This window comes from Apus apus, chromosome 11 (assembly GCF_020740795.1).
Source record: "Apus apus isolate bApuApu2 chromosome 11, bApuApu2.pri.cur, whole genome shotgun sequence".
Classification (NCBI taxonomy): domain Eukaryota; kingdom Metazoa; phylum Chordata; class Aves; order Apodiformes; family Apodidae; genus Apus; species Apus apus.
In genome coordinates, this window is record NC_067292.1 from 19,740,666 (window position 1) to 19,760,678 (window position 20,013).

Below are 20,013 nucleotides of genomic sequence, written 5' to 3' on the forward strand. Positions count from 1 at the left end.
AGGGCTGGGGGATGTTGCTCTCCTGCCACACACACCTGCAGATGCTTCTGAAGCCACCTCCGGGGTGAAGGGAAGACAGGAACCCATCTCCCTGCAGGGACAGCATCTCCATGGAGCCCAATCACACAGCAGCTGCTGGGGAGAACATGGCTCAGGGCAAGGACCAACCTTCTCTGAGGGACCTCCTGGAGCCTCCTGAGCTAGGTCAGCAGGCAGATAAGCACCAGGAAGTGGGAGGACACAGGGTGCTCACCACCCACCAGGGACAGCACCCACCAGCAACTGCTGAGCTTTTCCAGGGTGACAGGAGACCAGGCTACTGGTACCTGAACTTCTCAGGAAGGGCACCAGGTGCCACCTTTGTCATGTGGGGACATTCAGGAAGTGCAAAGAGCAGCTGTCCCATTTGCACCCATCAGAAGGTGGCTTCTGCTGAAGCTTAGAAACACAAAGGAGATCCAGACAAGCCCCATCCCAAGCTCCTTCCCCAAAATACTGAGTCCCCCATAGAATCATAGAATCTCTTGGGTTGGAAAAGACCTTCAAGATCATCAAGTCCACACTGAGTATCAGTGCAGAACACCTACCAGTGCAGGAGAACATCTACCCCAGGAGCAGGGCAGAGGGAGACATCCCTGTGCACAAGCATTCCCTGCCTGCTGTGCCAGGTCAGGCACGTCAGGGTGTCCAGAGGACATCTCTGTCTTACCCCCAGAGGACACGGGCTGGGCATTTTCAGCTCAACCCTGGGTTGCTCTGAACCTCCCCAGAGCAGCTCCACCAAGGGCAAACCAGAAGCCTGCAAAGAGAGGTGGACAAGCAGAGACACCTGCCCAAGGCAGGAGCTCCAGCTCAGGTCAGATGAAACCCAGGCTGCACAACAGGGCTATTGACTGAGCCACCACCAAGAAACCAGGTCAACAGAGCAGACCACAAGGTAACACAGCAGGCTGGGGAGACAAGGAGGCTGGTCACAGGATCACCATCCCCACCAAAGCCTTGCTTGAGTCTCCAGGAAAGATCCCAAAGCAGCCAGTGATTAAGTGCTGCTTAGATTTTGTTCCTCAGTTAAGCACAAAAGCCACCAGCAGCTGGTCCCCTTTGGAGACCAGTCCCATGTCCCAGCAGGGCAGGAGCTGCCAAGGGACACAACAGCTCCTTGGGGCACCACCACGGGTCACCAGTTCAATCATACTGCAACATCCTTCCCACCCCACTTGTCAGCAGTGGGTTGAGCCACAGGGCGTTAGGAGAAGGTGGTGGGACTCTTCACACATCTTGAGGACACCTTGAGTTTTCCAGCTCACCAGAACCTCCCCAGCTCCTCCTCCTGGCAGGAGCAGCACCTCCCTCTCCCACCTGCTGAAACAAACCTCCATCCTGCCCAGGGTTCCAGGCATCAAACTCCAGACAGCTTATCTTGGCAAGTTTAAGAAGTACCATCTCCCAGGACCAACTTCTCACCAAACATCTGGTGAACATTCAAGCCCAGCAGCTCGTGTGGTTGTTCAGATTCAAGCATTTCTGGTGCCATTGGCAGCAGCTCCTGGGCTGAAGGCAGCAGCACCAGATGAACCATCCCAACCTCACCCAGTGTGCACCTACCTCCCTGCTCACAGGTGGCTCCAAGCTGCTTTCACAGGTAATGAAGATGGACCATGGAAACTCACCTGAGCATCAGTCCCACTTCCCAGAAAGCATCATAGAACTCCAGACTGGTTTGGATTGGAAGGGACCTTCAAGATCATCTAGATCCAACCCCCTGCATGGGCAGGGGCACCTCCCACCAGCCCAGGCTGCTCCAAGCCCCATCCAACCTGCCCTTCAACACTGCCAGGGATGGGGCAGCCACAGCTTCCCTGGGCAACCTGGGCCAGGCTCTCATCACCCTCACAGGAAAGACTTTCCTCCTCATGTCCAACCTAAATCCCCCTCTTCCAGTTTTAATCCCTCCCCCCTTGTCCTCTCCCTCCCTGCCCTTGTCCCAAGCCCCTCCCCAGCTTTCCTGGAGCCCCTTCAGGCCCTGGAAGATGCTCTCAGGTCTCCCTGGAGCCTTCTCTTCTCCAGGCTGAACACCCCAACTCTCCCAGCCTGGCTCCATTGCTTCTGCTGCTCAAACCATCAGCTATAATCATTTCAACTCACACCTCAAATGAACAAGAGCCACAGCTCCTCCTGCACCAGCTCCAGCTGCAGCCCCTGCTGAGTGCCAGCAGAAGGTCCAGCCCCTCTCCACAACCCAGCCCAGGGAGCAGCTTCTTGCCACGAGCTGCTGGGAGGGACCAGGGACCCAGGAATCCTGCCTTGGCTGCAGACTCAGAATCACAGAATCACTGAGGCTGGAAAAGACCTTTAAGACCATCAAGTCCAGCCTATGACCTGACATCACATCTCCAGACCAGGGCACCAAGTGCCACCTCCAGCCTTTCCTCAGACACCTCCAGGGATGGTGCCTCCACCACTTCCCTGGGCAGCCCATCCCAATGTCTGATCACCCTTTCCATGGGGAAGTGCTTCCTGATATCCAACCTAAACCTCCCCTGGAGCAGCTTCAAGCCAGGCCCTCTCATCCTGTCACTGGTTGCCTGAAGAAAGAGCCCAACCCCACCTGACTAAACCTCCCTTCAGGTAGCTGTACAGAGAGAGAAGGTCCCCCTGGAGTCCCCTCTTCTCCAGACTCACCATGACCAAACAGATCCCTCCTGGCACCCAGCAGAGGAAACAGCCACGGGGAGAAGGGACCTGCTCCCTGTCCCACCACCCCTGCACCTGTCCAGGAGGAGAAACCTTCCCCTCCAGACCTCCCTACCACCTCACACCATTCCCAAGCACAAAGAAACCAGCCAGGGAGCACCCACCTTAATCCATTATTATTTATTAGCTGTACAGCAGTATATTCTCCTTCCCAGCTTCAAACCCCATTACGTATTTTATAACAGTATTTTTTTTTTTTGTGTCGTTTTCTTTTTTATTTCCCCCCATGTTGGCTTCCTAAAATAATGAAAAATATCACACAGTACAGCTAAGTACAAAAATGCATCAACCTAGAGTCTGATAGCTAAACTGAGAGCTCCTTTAAAAGCGATACATAGAAGAAAAATTGGGTTGAAATCAGCAAGACTGAGGCTCTATAAAAAGCTTACATAGTTTGTTTCTGGTTTGTTTACCATGTGACAGTTCATATACAGGCATCCTTTGCAGTTCACATTATTCTGATTTTTGTTGTCATCCTCAAGAGATCCCAAAGGGTTTGAATTACTGACCCATGAAACATTTCCTGGCCCAGGTTTGGAGGGGCTGCAGTGTCACCAGCCCCACGTGCCTCGGCACGGGCTCCAGCAACACCCAGTGCAACCAGGAGAGAGAGAGAGAGACAGAGAGAGAGAGCAAAGAAAATGTAAAACCAACAACCCAAAAAATCGTGGGGAAAAAAAACCCACAAGGTTCATGGTGCAGGTTTCAGGTTTGTGTGCTTGAGAAAAACCAAACAGGTCTCAGGGGTGGGTTTCTCTTGTTCTGCAAGCAATGATCTTCTCCACGGGCTTGGTTCCTCCAGAGCTTTTCCAGCATTTCCACTCTCCTCAGTTTCTCTTGTTGCTTCGTTTGAAAGGAATTCAAATCCTGGGGTTTCTTTAAGCTGCATTTTTTTATTATGTTTTTTTTTTTTGCATCCCTCTTAATTAATGGAAAAAAAAAAAAGATTAAAATGTAAAAAAAAAAAAAAAGTTATTTACAAGCTTGACCATTACAGAAATGCTTTGCAGAAAGCAAAGCACATTAATGAAAGACAGCAACCAGTTGGAGCATGCCAAGACTACCGTGTGCAGCCGACTGGGAGAACTGGAGCAAGTCAGTGGGGAAAGCAAAACAAAACAAAACAAAACCCAACGTTTTAAAAGTCTAGAACCCTCCCAAGTCTGCATTTACAGTTAAAAACACTACTGAGAGAAGGAGGCTCAAGGACTCTGGGAACTGGAAGGGTAAATCCAGAGTGGCTTACCACATACCTTCCATTTTTGACTATTAAAACTTGGTGCATGTAAACAGGACCCTTGGGCCAGCTTTACGATGCAGTTCAGAGCAAAACTAAATCAAGCATCTCACAGGAAACCCTTTCAAGGACTCCAAAATATATTCCTAATGTTCCATGATCCTGCAATGCTAACATAAAACAGCAAGTTCTAGTTAAATCACGTTCTAACATCATCTTGAAGTCGTGGTTGGTTGGTTGGGGTTTTTTTTTTGTGTCGTTTTTGTTTGGTGGTTTTTTTAATTTTATTTTTTCCCAGTATGTTTGGTAAAATGGTCTTAAAATGATGCATTTCCCAAAGCCAAGAAAACAAAACAAAAAAAAAAAAGGTAAAAGGAAAAATAGATTTGAGCCGTTTAAACACAGCCCAGGGCAGTTCAGTCAGGCCAGGGTGGTTCTCCTCCATCACCGGTCCATCATGCTGAGAATCATCTCAGGGGTCAGGTCTCCATTGGGAGCTTCCACCACAGCAGGCTGAGCTTCCTCCTCCTCCTCTGCTGTTTCTGCATCAGGTTCTTTCTTTACTTCCACTATAATGTTTTCGATCTCCCCAGTGTTCTGGTCTTCAACCTGGATGATTGCTGCAGCTGGAAGGGGAGGGGACAGAGGGAGGAAGGAGGAAAGACATTTTGTTACTGGTTCCAGAGCTTGCTGAACACCTCACCAGGGAACTTCCCAGCAGGTATTTAAGACTTCCTTCCATGGAAAGGGAAGGTGGGAGCCACAACTCCCATTCCCACATGAGCAGGAGTGATTCACTTGGAGTCTTGTGTCCAGTCCTGGGCTCCCCAGTTCCAGAGGGACAGGGATCTACTGGAGGGAGTCCAAGGGAGGCTACAAGGATGATGAAGGGACTGGAACATCTGTCTGATGAGGAAAGGCTGAGAGACCTGGGGCTGTTCAGTCTGGAGAGGAGAAGCCTGAGGGGGGATCTAATGAATGTCTATCAATCCATGAGGGCAGCAAGAAGGCAGGACAAGCTCTTGTCACTTGTGCCCTGGGACAGGACATGGGGCAGTGGATTCAAACTGGAGCCCAGGAAGTTCCACCTGAACATGAGGAAGAACTTCTTTGCTGTGAGGGTGACAGAGCCCTGGGACAGGCTGCCCAGAGAGGCTGTGGAGTCTCCTTCTCTGGAGACTTTCCAGACCTGTCTGGATGCCTTTCTGAGTGCCCTGCCCTGGTTTTGGTCCTGCTCTGGCAGGGGGGTTGGACTCGGGGGTCTCTGGAGGTCCCTTCCAACCCCTGACATGCTGTGATCCTGTGACTCAACCTGCCCCATTCATCCCAGTATCTATTTCCTTGCCCCTGTGTGAAGATGTGCTACCACTGCCACACTTCCAGGAGGCCTTGGGATGTTCAGGTGTAGGATTTTGTAGTGTAGACAGGATTGTACCAATGGAGGGGCATGAAGAAAAGCTTCAGATTCTGGGGAACCCAGAAACACTAGTGACAAATTCAGCATCAAATGTTTCCACAGGCTGTAATTCAAGGCCAGAGCCACCCTGGGAGCACTGAGCAGACAGGCCAGCACTTGGGAAGCCTTTACCCTGAGGGAGCAAATCTGCCCTTCCTGCTTTCTGCCAACAATGGACTGACTTGGATTCTGTGCAGTCATCAGTGTCTGTTCTCATGGAGAGAACTTGGTAGGGTTGAAACACCAGCACTGAGGCTGCACTCAGAAGCACAGGCATGAAGTCATCCCTGGCAGTGTTGAAGGGCAGGTTGGATGGGGCTTGGAGCAACCTGGGCTGGTGGGAGGTGTCCCTGCCCATGCAGGGGGGGTTGGAATGAGATGGTTTTAAGGTCCCTTCCAACCCAAACCAGTCTGTAACTCCATGATTCTATATTTGTGGCAATAACTATACAAGCCTACAGAGGCCAGACCACCACAGGGACTGCACGAACAGCTGCTTTACCAGGAGCTGCTTTACAGCAGAGACACCCTGAGTGGTGCAGAAAGAATTTGGCAGTTTGCACAGCACTCAAGTGGGTTAATCCTAAAGGAAAAAAACTACTCCTCTCCTTTTAGCAAGGCCTGGAGTGGCTACGTTCCCTCAAGCCCAGGAAAACCCACAGATTTCACAGAGAAGGTGAGTTCTGAGCAAGGCAGAGCCAAGTGCAGTTGGTCTGCTCTGAAAACAAGCTCTCTTGAGGAGAGCAGTTCTCCTCCAAGAACTGCCACATCCAAGGACAAAGCAGCCCAAGCAAATAACTTCACTGAGAGACTCACGTTGGGATTGTTTTGGTTGGGCAGCAGCTTTGCCTGGTGGTCTTCCTCTTCGTTTCTTACTGGGAGGTGGTGCAGGAGCCTCTGGCTCCACTTCTGGTTCAGCCTCAATTTCTACTGCTGTCTCCTCCTCATCTTCATTATCATCCAGATCTGGCTCAGCATTTTCCTCTGTAAGAAACAGGGAATCAGGAGCGTGTTCAGTTTAAACAAGAAGGAAACATCCACCTGCAAAGAATCATCAGCACATCCTCAGCCTAGGAGTCACATGGAAAAGACAAGGGGTAATGGGTGCAAGTTACTCCTGGGGAGATCCCAGTGGGACACCAGAAGAACAATTCTCACTATGAGACCAGTCAGACACTGGAATAACCTCCCTTGGGAAGTGGTGGATTCCTCAACACTGGAGAATTTTAAGCCTCAGCCTGACAAGGTGCTGGGACCATCCATCTAAACCATGATCCTACCTAGAAAGGTTGGACCAGATTTTCCTTGAGGTCCCTCCCAACCTGGCATTCTATGATGAGAAAGAAAGCAAACAAGGCCTTTGAGGAGAAGCTGGTGGCACAGACTGTTAAGTCTGTTACCCTCACATGAAAGAGAACAAGTTGTCCTTCAGAAAGCAAAAGGAAACATGATTCTGTTAGGTTATGAGATAAAAGCTCCTCTGCACATCCACAAAGGAGCTCAGAGACAACAGCAGGAGTGGGACCAAGTGCTGCACTGCTGGGCTACTCCCAGGCCCACCAGACAAGCCATCAACCACCAAAGCCCCAACTACACAACCCAGAGGAGAACAGGGGTGCACAGTGGAAGGTGGGAACCCAAATCATGGGCTTGCCCATCTTGTCTGGGTCATTCCCAGGAGAGCCATCAACCCCAGCTCCCAGGTGTGACACCCACTGGGATGAGCCATCAGGAACAGGTCTCCAGGTCACCTTTCAGACTGAGGGATGGGACACATCAGGGGCTGCAGGGGAGAGGCAGTTTTGGATCACACAGGACTAGTCATGGCATGCTTAGGGGAGGGGCTGAGGTATTTTGGAGAGGAGTAATTGTGGGAAAACAGAAGGGCAAGAGGATAAAAGGGGCCACCTGCACCTAAGTGGTGGTAGCAGCCACTACAGTATCTCCATGAAACACCAGAGCTCCAGAGGGACCCCAGAGCAAGTCTCCCAGCCCTCAAGGCAGGGCCAGACTTCAGTCTCTCTCTGTTAACAACCAGGGTAGCAGCTCCCAGACACTGGGACTAATGTCCAAGATCTCAAAATCTCAAGTTACACGTGGCAGAACCACACAGAACTGGGGTGTTCTCACACAGCATGTGTGGACACAGCCCTGCAGGCCACTCCCTAGGCTTCCCAGGGCACCCACACACAATTTACCAACCAGTGACCAAGAGAATCATCCCCACAACCTCTCTTCAGAGGAAGGACAGGTTTAATACAGCGAGTTTTACAAGGCCCTGTCTCCTCAGAGGATTTATGATGGCACCTCCCATTCACACCAGCTCTTTTGCACCTCACTGGGCTTTGGGATTCCAATCCAACAGTCCTCAGATCAAGCTGTGGAGCTTCTGCACCTTTTACGTTGCTAACTGAGCTTCCTGCTCACTGTTAACTCTTCAGAGCACTCCTCAGTTCCCAGGTTAAGCAGAATGGACCTCCCCAGAATGCCTCAGGCTAAACCAAAGCAGACAAAAAGCAGTTAAAGATGCTGAACTGGGCAATACTGCTGGACACCCAGGCATGTCCATGCTGCATTCTTCCAGTCACTCAAGGACTACTCACAGAATCCTTCTGGTTGGAAAATACCTTTAAGATCACTGAGTCCAACAACAACCTAACTCTATCAACCATTAACCCAGCTCTTCCAAGTCCAGTGTTTAAACCATGTCCCTCAGCACCACATCTATATTAAACACCTCCAGAGATGGGGATTCAACCCCTTCCCTGAGGATTCCCCAAGGCAAATTTCTTTAGTTTACTGGATTTCTCAGGTCCCACCTTTTAAGAGCTTCTTCACACTCCTCCCTCAGCTCAGTGTCTCTCAGTCTGTCTAACCTGGGCCAGCCAGGCCAGGTGGGAAACAAACCAATCATTTACTATCTGCTGTTTCTCCAGAAGCTAAGTCTGTTTGGTCACAGCTTTGCTCACAATTTTTAGATATTTAACAGTTGCCCAAACCCCACAAACTGCAGATCTAGAGATAAGAAGACTACTGACTAAGTTCTCCAAGCCTGTGGCTAGGACCTCTTGCTTACTGCTCAGCTTCTTCAGTCTGGCAAATGATTCCTGAGGAGTCAGCTCCTCCTGAGGAGTCAGCTCCTCCTGAGGCTGAAGGGATTCCCTCAGAGCCACAACCATCCAATGCTCATCAGCTCATCTAACAAGCATGACTCTGGACCAGCTTCTCCAAAAGCTGTTCTGAACCTCAGACCATAACACCTAAATTAAATCAGGGGTTTTTACCACAAGCTAAACTCAGGAGATAATAAAAATGAGATGCTACAGAATTCCCAGGTTTTGAATTACCTTCCACTGAGGCAGTTATTTTCCTCTTTCTGCCTCCAAAACCTTTTTGTGTTTAAATGAACAAGTCAGACAGACTTTATTGAACTGTTACCCACTTTTTCAACTATCTACACAACCATGAATTCAAGCACTTGTTTCTAGGGAGTTTCTGCAGCCAAGGTTTGCACAAGGAAGCTGACCACACATTTCCTCTGAAGCCTCTCTGCCACCTAAGAATGTCAGATAGACATTCCCTAGCCAGGAAGACCCCTGTTCTCCCAGCCTATGCTCCTTGATGAATTCCATGAAGCACTTCAGCTCACAGACTGATCAGCACCACTGCTCCTGCTGAATCATCACTGAACTGCCTGGCCTTGAATCTCCATCTGCATCTTCCTGCTGAAGAGATGACTAAGTTTCCCCTCCACCAGGATGGAGGATAAAATGCCTGAGCTTCTCCTTCCCAAACACAATGAATCACAGGCCTGTAATTCTCAGAACATTTGGAGCTGTTTCTTACCACTGTCAGAGGAGTCTTCTTTCTTGGACCTCATCTTTCTCTTTCGGCCACGTTTGCCCTTCTTTGTCTCTCCTCCATTCTCTCCTTCCCCACCATCGAGGCCAGAGCAGTTATCAGCATGTCTGGCCATTGTGTTCTGCTCAGTGGAAGAGGAAAAAAGACAACAAAAAAATACAACATGCATTAAATTCAAGATCAGAAACCTATCTCTGCATCTTCAAACACAGTTCTGACAACCTCTTTTTTTTTTTCCTTTATCAAGGACAACCCTTTAAGGTAACTGGGTAGATTTAATTAACTTCCATTCACACAGTTGCATCTTCACACTGCTCATGGTGCCACCACTGCTGTGTGGTAGTTCTAACTCCACCAGGTCTCTTTCAGAAATAAGTGCTCTATTTATCTATTATATGTCCTGTGAGGAAAGGCTGGGAGAGCTGGGGCTGTTCAGCTGGAGAGGAGGAGGCTGAGGGGGGATCTGATCAGTGATCATCAGTATCTACAGGGGGTGTCAGGAGGATGGGCCAGACTCTTCTCAGGGGTGTCCAGTGACAGGCCAAGGGGCAATGGGCACAAGCTGGAGCACAGGAGGTTGAGCCTTAACACGATATATCTCTTTACTCTAAGGGTGAAAGAGCCCTGGGACAGGCTGCCCAGGGAGGTGGTGGAGTCTCCATCCCTGGAGACATCCCAAACCCACCTGGATGTGTTCCTGGGGTATCAGCTCTAGGGGATCCTGCTCTAGCAGGGGGTTGGACTAGATGATCTCCAGAGGTCCCTTCCAACCCCCACCACTCTGTGATTTAAAGCCTCAATACAGTGCCCTGTACCTCACCCACCTTTCCTTCTGGCTAAACACGTTCCCTCCCTTTGGCTAAAAGCCTGATTCCACCCCAAACTCCCCCAAACCCCACGTCCTTACCCGGCGAGTGAAGGTTTTGCCACACTTGGAGCAGACAAAGGCAGCAGGGACGAAGTTGGGGTCGTGGTATCGTTTGAAGTGCATGTCCAGGAGCTGCTTCTGGCGGAAGGTCTTGTCACAATGGCTACAGGCATAAGGCTTCTCTCCAGTGTGGGTCCGTTTGTGCATGACCATGTGTCTCTCCTGACAGGGACAAGCAGGACAGGAAAAAACACAGGAAAGTGACTTTTCAGCTAAAAGGAGACACATTTTATCCTTAGTACCCAGGAAAGGATGAATCCACAGGGAAGTGAGAACATCTTGATGTTCAGTCCTAGCAACTTCCATCCTATGTGGCCTCTTGTCCCTTTGTCCAACCCAGCCTGTGGCTCCAACCTTTGGAGTCACAACCTCGATGTACCTGTTGACCTGTTCCAGTGGTCAGAGAGGCTGGACTAGAATAGTTTTGGTTGGAAGACCTTTAAGATCATGAGACATCAACAACAGAGAAGGACTTTTAGAAAGGGCATGGAGTGAGAGGATGAGGGAGAATGGTTTTAAGCTGAAAGAGAGGAGACTGAGGTTCTTCCCTGTGAGGGTGGTGAGACCCTGGCCCAGGCTGCCCAGGGAAGCTGTGGCTGCCCCATCCCTGGCAGTGTTGAAGGGCAGGTTGGATGGGGCTTGGAGCAGCCTGGGCTGGTGGGAGGTGTCCCTGCCCATGCAGGGGTTGGGACTGGATGATCTTTAAAGTCCCTTCCAACCCAAACCATCCTAAGATTCTAAGGTAACCTCTCCAGGGGAGCCCTACAAAGTGGCAAAGGCCACTGAACTTCCCTTCACACCCTTCAGAAGATCCAGAGAGCTAAGCTGAAATTCTCGCCTGTTGGTCGAACTGAAGAGCTCAGCTATCCAGTTCCTACTTTCAGCTGCTCCTGTTCCACCAACACCTCCAAGGCAGGGGGAGGGGGCTTACCTGTCTGCAGGCATAATCACACTGGTCACACTTGAAGCGCTTCTCGTTCTTGTGGGACTTCTGGTGCTGGATGAGCGCGTAGCGCTCGTGGAACACGGCGTCACAGTAGCGGCACTTCTTGCCCTGCTCGATGTAGGAATGCTGCTTCCTCAAGTGGACACCTGGCAGGAACATTTGGTCACTTGGTTTAGTTTGAAAAGGATCAAGGGCTTTCAGCAAACCATTCCAAGGATGAGAAAGATTTATCCTACAGGACCTTTGTGCTCCTCCCTCTGCGCTCTCTCAGGCTCACGAAAGTGAAATAGTTACTTTAGGATTCAAAGCTTAAAAGGTTTGTAATTAAAAGCAACAAAACATTAAAAGCAACTTCTACAGGAAAGCTAGGGAGGGACTTTTGACAAGGGTTTGTAGTGAGAGGACAAGGGGGAATGGTTTGAAACTAGAGCAGGGAGATTTAGATCAGGTATTGGGAAGAAGTTCTGCACTGTGAGGGTGGTGAGACCTGGCTGCCCAGAGAGCTGCTGGAGGCCCCATCCCTGGGGATGTTCAAGGTCAGGCTTGATGGGGCTCTGAGCAACCTGATCTAGTTAAAGAGGTCCCTGCTCACTGCAGGGGTGTTGGACTGGATGCTCTTCAAAGGTCCCTTCCAACCCAAAGCATTCTGTGATCCTACATTTCCATCATTTCTAGACTGAAATGTTTTGTGAAAAAACTCCATCCATGGGATTCTAGATCTGGTTCTTAGCAATCCATGCTGATACACTTGGTAATCTGAGTGTCCAGCTGAAGTGTCTTGTGGACTGTGATGTGTAAGACTACTCCAAATTGCTTGGATTTAGCCTGAAGCCAGGCAATACATCTTGGGAAACAGGATTTTCTGCAGGATTTGAAGTTACAGGGCTAGAAGGAGACAGGGATACCAGCAGATAATCCCCAAAAGAGGTTTTAGTCACTACTTTAAATCCTCCAACTAAGAGCACACCACAGCTGCACAGGGTAGCTCAGGGTACATGAAAGTGTTACTAGAAGATGAATTCACAGCTATCTCCTTTGCTCCTCTCTCTGTAGCACTTCACACTTGACTGTCTTGGAAGGGAGCCTGCCTTCCCATCCTTGGGTGATGTGCTGTTTATAGACAGAAAGTTCTGCCAAATCGTGGCTTCTTCCTTCTTAGCTGCTCTGGGCATGATGTTATTTTTCAGCTTCTTGAAGAACATAAAGGAGAACTTGCCTGCTGGAACCACATTGGGGACCACTCACTACAGCAAGACTCCCCTACTGCAAGGACAGGGGGCTTTGTGACAGCTCAGGCTCTCCTACCTGTATGAGCACACAGCTCCAAACCTTGGAAAATTAAACTGTTTAGGTTAATCCAAACCTTTTTGTTTGATGGAAATATCTCTGCATGAAACTTGACAGCCTCCAACGTGCAGGAGATCAAGTCAAGCAACCTTTGGGGTTTTCAGGCCTGAATCCATATGCAGCTGTAACATCAGTCCAAGTTTAATCACAGAATCCCACAACTGGTTTGGGTTGGAAGGGACCTTAAATATCATCCAGTTCCAACCCCCTGCACGGGCAGGGACACCTCCCACCAGCCCAGGTTGCTCCAAGCCCCCATCCAACCTGCCCTTCAACACTGCCAGGGATGGGGCAGCCACAGCTTCCCTGGGCAACCTGGGCCAGGCTCTCACCACCCTCACAGCAAAGAATTTCCTCCTCATGTCCAACCTCAATCTCCCTCTTCCAGTTTTAATCCCTTCCCCCTTGTCCTCTCCCTCCCTGCTCTTGTCCCAAGTCCCTCTCCAGCTTACCCTGTAGGACACAAAAAAAACAGTAACTTTCCTTGTACACCTGGAAAACATGCTACATTTTCAAATAATGAAAAGAAACTGCTAATTATGAGCTGCATAAACTCAAGGGGGCACTACCAGCCACACATCTAAGCCTGTGCTGCAGGGTTGCACTTACCAGAACTATTAGGTTAAAAAAACCAACAAGACAGAGAGAGTAGTTGGGGTATGTGAACTCTAATTTTGAGGGGTATTTTGCAGAACCTTCAAGAAATGGTCAGTCCTGAGAGATACCCACCCAAGTCACTCTTTCTGGCTATAACAGTATCACAGTGAGGACAGTGAAATTTGGCCACGTTCTCTGTGTGCTTCTGCAGAATGTGCATCTTCATGGTTCCACTCTGAGTGAAGCGAGCGTGGCAGATGTAGCATTCATATGGCTTCTCTCCTGCAGGGGCAGAAGGAGGGAAAAGAAATGACACAAGTACTTGAATTAAAAAGAAATCTCACCAACAAGCCCCAAACAAAACAACCTCCCAGACATTTGTGACAGCAGGGAGCTGACAGGAACAGGAACTCTAAGAAGTGGGAAGTAATGTCTCTTTCTCTAGAAGTTCCAGCCCCAACATGTATCTTTTTGTAGAAAGAGATTCCAGCTCAATCTTGAAGTGAGTTGAATTATTCTCCTTCCTCTGAGAAATGCATGGAAGACCTACAGGCTGCCAGAAGAGAGCGTATTTTTGGGGGCCAGGGGTTCTGAATGATCATATATAGATTTATATATTCAAGGAGGTTTTTTTCCCTTCAATTTCAGCAATATTATGAACCTGGCACTCCAGTAACATTCTATGCTAAAACCCTGTTGCTTCTGTTGAAGAAAATAATTAGGATCTTTATGAACGACATGCATGAGATGCTTTTCTACTACTACCCTGGCTATAAAGTTCAACTGGAAGTGAAGCACTGATAAAGAAGTGCCTAAATTTTATCACCTCACAGACAAACTGGAAATCAGAACACTCCAAGCTCATTTCTAAGTGCAATGATTACTATTGGTTTATTAATTTAGTAGCACTTAGGAATCATGGTGCATTTTCTTTGGCTACAGACTTCATAAAGGTTTTATATTAAAATACTAAGTAGTATTTAGAATTATAAAATGGTTTTAGGTTGGAAGAGACTTTAAAGATCATCAGGATCCAACCCCTGCATGGGCAGGGACACCTCCCACTAGTCCAGGTTGCTCCAAGCCCCATCCAACCTGCCCTTCAACACTGCCAGGGATGGGGTAGCCACAACTTCCCTGGCAACCTGTTCCAGTGGCTACTCCCTTTGCTGTTAAAGAGCGTTTGCCCACATTGTGCACAGCCTCAGCACTTTGACACTGAAGAAACGTGGCATCCATACCAGAGTGGGTCCTCATGTGCCTCTTCAGTTTGTAGGTGTCCCTGCTGGCATAGCTGCACAAGCTGCACTGGAACGGGCGCTCTCCGGTGTGAGACCGAATGTGGCGTTTCAATTTGCTAACCTGCAAATCAAGAGCAAGGCTGGAGTTAGCACAGGGGGGCAGGCCAGGGAGCCAAAAGTGCAAGAAATTAGTCAAGATTTTAAGGCAGTCTGGTTTTATCTTGTCACTAAACCAAGCAAACATGTTTCAGTGCTGTTCTCACAGCCACTCAACTCCTGCCCGCTTCACTTCTCATCCTCATTCCCAGTCTTGCTTGATGCTTGTTCCCACATTCAGTGGAATCTGGTTTGGAGTTCTGTGCTCACCTGACTTATCAACCATCTCAGCAGCTGGAGACATGCTAAAATTTGAAAGTATCCTGGAGAGACAACAGAAAGTGTTCTGGGAAAGCTGGGACCCCAGGAACACAGTGCGGGGTTACGTGTCCCCTCTACAGAGCATCTGTCTCCACAAGGTGCCTTCTGGGGTCCTCTCCAGTTACTTTGAGAGGGGTGAGAGAAATCAGTATCTTGCTAAGACCAACAGAAATCAAGTCCTGCAATGAACCTTCATTACTTTCCTCTCCTGCTTCTACCTAGGAGGCACAAACCCAGCTTAAAGGTCAGCATGAACACAAACATTACAGCATCTTCTGCTCAAACACGACCAGGCTGCATGACAGGCTGGGAGAGTTGGGGTGTTCAGCCTGGAGAAGAGAAGGCTCCAGGGAGACCTTAGACACCTTTCAGTGCCTGAAGGGGCTCCAGGAAAGCTGGGGAGGGACTTGGGACAAGGGCAGGGAGGGAGAGGACAAGGGGGAAGGGATTAAAACTGGAAGAGCAGAGATATAGGTTGGACATGGGGAGGAAATTCTTTGGTGTGAGGGTGGTGAGAGCCTGGCCCAGGTTGCCCAGGGAAGCTGTGGCTGCCCCATCCCTGGAAGTATTGAAGGGCAGGTTGGATGGGGCTTGGAGCAACCTGGGCTGGTGGGAGGTGTCCCTGCCCATGCAGGGGGGTTGGATCTGGATGATCTTTAAGGTCCCTTCAAACCCAAACCATTCTAAGACTCTAGGATAAGCAGCAGGGCTGCCCAGGGTAGAGCATTCAAGGAAGCTTAATTTGCTGGAGCAAATCAGACAACCACCCAGCATTAGCAAAGCTGGTTTTTGCAAATATTGAGGCAAAGGCTCATTAGTTTTGGTTACAGTCACCTTAATGGCCTCACTAGCTAATGAGCAGAACACCCATTTCTAAAATGGGAGGGCACCTCTAGCCTAGAAGCACAGCCTGGTGCAGCAGGAGATGGCTGCCTCCTTCAACACGGAGCACACTACAGCTCCTGCAGTCATCTGAGAGGCTCAGTAATTTAAGAAACAACATCAGCTATTGTATCCAAAGAGGAAATGGGTATCACTGAGGATTTCTCTGCAGAAATGCTCTCCAACTGTTTTCCCTTTAACCAAGGAAACCCCAGAGCAGACCTGATTTGTAACTTCTTTTTTGCTCAGAGCCTTTTAAACAGCCAAAGAGGAAATGCCTGATAACAGATGGAGAACAGGCTCTGAAGTGTCCAAGGAAGTGCTGTAAGAAGGAACCAACATACCTCCACACTGGCATAATCACACATGGAACATTTGAAGGGTTTCTCGTGGGTGTGTTTGTAGCGGCGGTGCCGAACCAACTCTCCACTGGTCACAAAGGCCATGTCACAGTCTGGGCACTTGTGAGGGCGAGTACCTGGTGGGGTGCAGCAAGACAGCAAGAGCAGGACACTGATTTAGTGACAAAGGGAAAAGATGGGACAGGTTTCGTTGGCTTTTGGTTTTGTTGGGGCTTTTTTTGAAGCCTCTGAAAGATCAGAGCAGCAAACAGTGCACAAGAGTCACAACTTCTGTGTAAATAAGACCTCAGAGAATTCATATCCTTTCCAATGATGGAACAAACTCCCTTCTTTTTCTATCACTTGGTTATTTCAAACCACCCAGTTAGATATAATGTAAGTAGGCAGAGAAAATGAGGGATATTTTACTTTTTTTTTGGTAGAAAGGTCACAAGAAGCTTCATTACAGTTCAATTACCTGTAGTTTTATACTAGAAACTTGTGTAAGGAGAAGCAGAAGTTTGCTGCAGTTCCAGGTTTTATTGGCCTAGTTCATCATCTATTTCTTGGGGTTTGATCTCTTTGCTTTTCATTTTGGGGGTGCTTTTTTTCCACTATTTCAACTCCCTTATGTTTAGCTCCTCATTCTCCCATGTCCACAATGACAACATAAAGCTTAGAGCACAACTACTCATGCCCAAGGCAAATGGAACATTTTCTGTCACTTTGGGTAATGTCAGAGCAAGCCCAGGATCTGCTTTGTACCTGTGCACAGGATGAGCTTTGCACCTGACCTGGTCAAGCAGAAAACTCTGTTCAAATGAGAAACGAGTTGCAGTGTTGAAGAGTTTCTTCTATTTTCGCTTGTTCTGCAAGAAGAACCCAACAGATTCCAGACAGATCCAGCCTGGTTTTCTATCAGTTCTAATCACAGAGCAGATCCTACAAAACCAACGTGCCCAACAGCAAGGGTACCTGTGTGAGTGTTGAGGTGGTTCCTCAGCAACGTGACTGTCCGGAAAGCCCTGCCACAGAGATGACACTTGTGTGGCCTCTCATCAGTGTGGCTCTTCATGTGGCGGTCCAGGTTGGAACGGCGCGGACAAGTGTAACTGCACAGTTCACACTGGAATGTCTTCTTTACACCTACCCAGGAAGGAAAGCATCTTTACTCTTGACAGTACTGTGGTCTCCTGCATCCCATAGAAGATCAGCAGGGAAAAGACAAGATTCCTGGAGGTGTAACTACTCCAAGGAGCCACCATGTACCAGTAAACCTAACTGCAGATCCTCGGGAACACCTGCTGCTGCTGACTGGCTTGGCTTCCGTTTTCATTTTATGCCAGCACTCAGTGTTCCTGCTCTGCTCTAAAAAGGGTTCCTCAATTTACAGTTTTAAGACAAGCCAACCATACCCTCTGGCTGTACTCTGCACCATCTACCCTCCCCGACAATTACTTAGGAGAAAACCCACAGAATTAATGATACTGCTGGTTCAGGATGTCAAGCCCACGTCCAGCAACTCTTCCACATGCCTTGAAGCAAAGAAGAATCTCTTCAGTTTTAGTTCTATGGGAATCCTAATGGGCCAGCATCCCACTTGATAGCCAAGATGGAGGAGATGGGAGGTTTGCCCAAGAAACAACTGAGTGCTCTTACATCAAGTGTTGGTGCCACTGGGCACGTCAGCTTTACTCCCACTCGTATTCACTCAGTCACTTTGCAAAGGTCCCACCATAAGAAATACATTTTAAAATCCACTTGCAGATGGGGAGCTTACCTTTCTTTTTAATTTTTGTTGGTTTAGGTGGCTTCATGTTGCCCACCACCTTTTCTGCATTGACCTCAGACAACAAACCTTCCTGCTGCTCCTCTTCAAAGTCATACACAGACACATCCACATCTTTGCCTTCCTCGGTGTAACGAAGCTTACTCTTTTTGTTTTTCTTTGTTTTTTTGGCTGGTGGCTGATAGTCTGGATCTTTTTGCCAGTTGGGATCTTCCTGTGGCTGAAGTTCACCTTGTTCCAGTGTCTCCACCTCACCATTTGCACCCACTTTCACTACTTGGAAGCCTTCTGGTAAAGGAAGGGTGTGACAGATCATGGGCTCTCCCTCTTGCAGGCCTCCTTTGGAAACCTCATTCTCATAAGCTCCCTGAAGTTCTTCCACAGATGTGGTGGCAACAGGTACAGTCACTGGTACAGGTACTTGGACCAGCTGAAGCTCACCAAGATTTATAGGCTGCTCTTCCATATTAACAACCTGAAGGGTGATGATCTGTGTATCATCCACCGTAGCCTCTGTTTCTTGAGGCACTGCACCTTCCATTACTTCAGTCTTCATCTGAAGAAGAGCTGGATCCAGCTGTTCCATCATCACCATCTGCACACCACTGTTGACATCCTGCACTACTTCCCCTCCATCTGCTTGGTTGGCTGGTAGATGACAAGCATCATCCTCCTGCCCACCTTCACGGCGCCTCTGGTAGGTTTTTCTCTCTTTCCCCTTAATAAAAGTTTCTGATTCCTCCACGATGGCTTCGACTGCCTCACCTTCCATTTCACCTTCCTGCTGTAAAAACAAGAGAATGAATGTCATGCACCCACCAGCTCTACCACCTGCACAAAACCCCCAGAGGGACAAGGGCACAAGTGAAAACAACCAGCTCAACGACAGCAACAGTAACACTGGGAACACAGGACTTGAGAACTGGAGGTCTCCACCAGCCTCGTGCCACCACAAACCCAGACAATCCCAGAACTCTGCCTGGAGTAAGACAACTGTACTGGTTTCTTGGAAGGAAAGGAAAGCAAGAAGGAGAGATGAAGTGACACACATGTCCCTGTTTCTCAAAGACCACAAATCCCACAGGCAAGATGTGCAGCAGTGTTAGTCCTTCTTGAGCTTCTTCAGTCACTTCACACAGCTGAGCAATAACAAGAAGCAGCCTTTGCCTATACATTTTTAAAATAACACACTGTTAAAAGTAAAAATCCAACCTTAGAAGTATTGAGAACTGCAGAACTTTTCCAGGAAGAAAAAGCACTAAGAATTGAACACGAGAAGTTAAACCTCACTTGTTTCATGTCACACAACCAGTCTTTCCTGCATGCTTCCATTTATTTGAACAACTGAAAGGAAAAGGCCACACTTGAGCTAGTCAGGTCTATTTCTTGTGAGCAGCCTGGGGGGTTCAATCCCTGTTCCCAAGTCTGGGCACAGCCTGGACTGAGCAGGGGATGGTGCCTGGTGCCCTCTTGGGGCCCAGCGAGCTGCAGCAGGCAGACCAGCCTCGGGGACAATTTCACCTCAGTTTAACCCATGTGGACTCAAAGCTGGTGGACTCTAATGAGTCTCATGATACCTGGGTCCCACCTACCCACATAAACAACCAACAACACCGAAGCTCAGCATTTTGATGGGGCTCAGCTGCAGCTCTGAAAACAGCTGTGTTGTTAGAAGCACAACATGGAGGTTTTCCTCCCTGACAAAAGACTGTTCTCTGCACTCCGGGTAAAAGATGCAATTCCCATCCTCTCGTTCTGCAGGAAGCTGGTTTCCAGAGTGATAGCAGCTAAAAGACATTAGCATTTTGCAGCTCTGTCTTCCTCCCCAAAATGAAAATGGTAAAAATCCTACAGAAGGAGTCTTTCCTCAGTCCATCTCTGCTTCAAGTGGTGGATCCCACAGCCATGCCACACACACTCCCTGCACTGGGACACAATTTATTACACCCCCTCATTTCAAAAGGTACCAAAGTCAATTTTCCTGCTGATACAAGTAACAACAAAAATCCAGTTTCCTTACAAAGCTTGGGAAAGTTCTGACTCTTAATTCCAGATTTGATAAGTCTTCCGCACACGACTAACTGGCCCCTCAGACCAGCTCATGGAACCTATTTAACTTGGTTTGGGAACTCACCCCTTAAATGTCACATCACAGCACTCCCAAGTATCTACACTTCATCTCACACACCCAGTTTTGAAACACACAGGTTTCTAGAC

The 20,013-nt window shown here is 48.7% G+C and overlaps 1 protein-coding gene across 8 annotated transcripts in view; it reads right to left on the reverse strand.

Annotated features, from left to right (window-relative positions):
- Nucleotides 1-2,859: 2,859 nt before the first annotated feature.
- CTCF (CCCTC-binding factor) overlaps nt 2,860-20,013 on the reverse strand; it is a 40,543-nt gene continuing 23,389 nt past the window's right edge. For all 8 annotated transcript variants that reach the window (XM_051629363.1, XM_051629360.1, XM_051629361.1 and 5 more), the window contains 10 exons: nt 17,788-18,580; nt 16,983-17,153; nt 16,011-16,144; nt 14,368-14,488; nt 13,259-13,408; nt 11,168-11,328; nt 10,216-10,398; nt 9,294-9,429; nt 6,264-6,431; nt 2,860-4,617 (listed from right to left, as the gene is read on the reverse strand). In XM_051629363.1, coding sequence (XP_051485323.1) covers nt 4,436-4,617; nt 6,264-6,431; nt 9,294-9,429; nt 10,216-10,398; nt 11,168-11,328; nt 13,259-13,408; nt 14,368-14,488; nt 16,011-16,144; nt 16,983-17,153; nt 17,788-18,568 — 2,187 coding nt within the window. In that variant the 5' untranslated portion in view covers nt 18,569-18,580 and the 3' untranslated portion in view covers nt 2,860-4,435. The remainder of the gene's footprint in view (nt 4,618-6,263; nt 6,432-9,293; nt 9,430-10,215; nt 10,399-11,167; nt 11,329-13,258; nt 13,409-14,367; nt 14,489-16,010; nt 16,145-16,982; nt 17,154-17,787; nt 18,581-20,013) is intronic.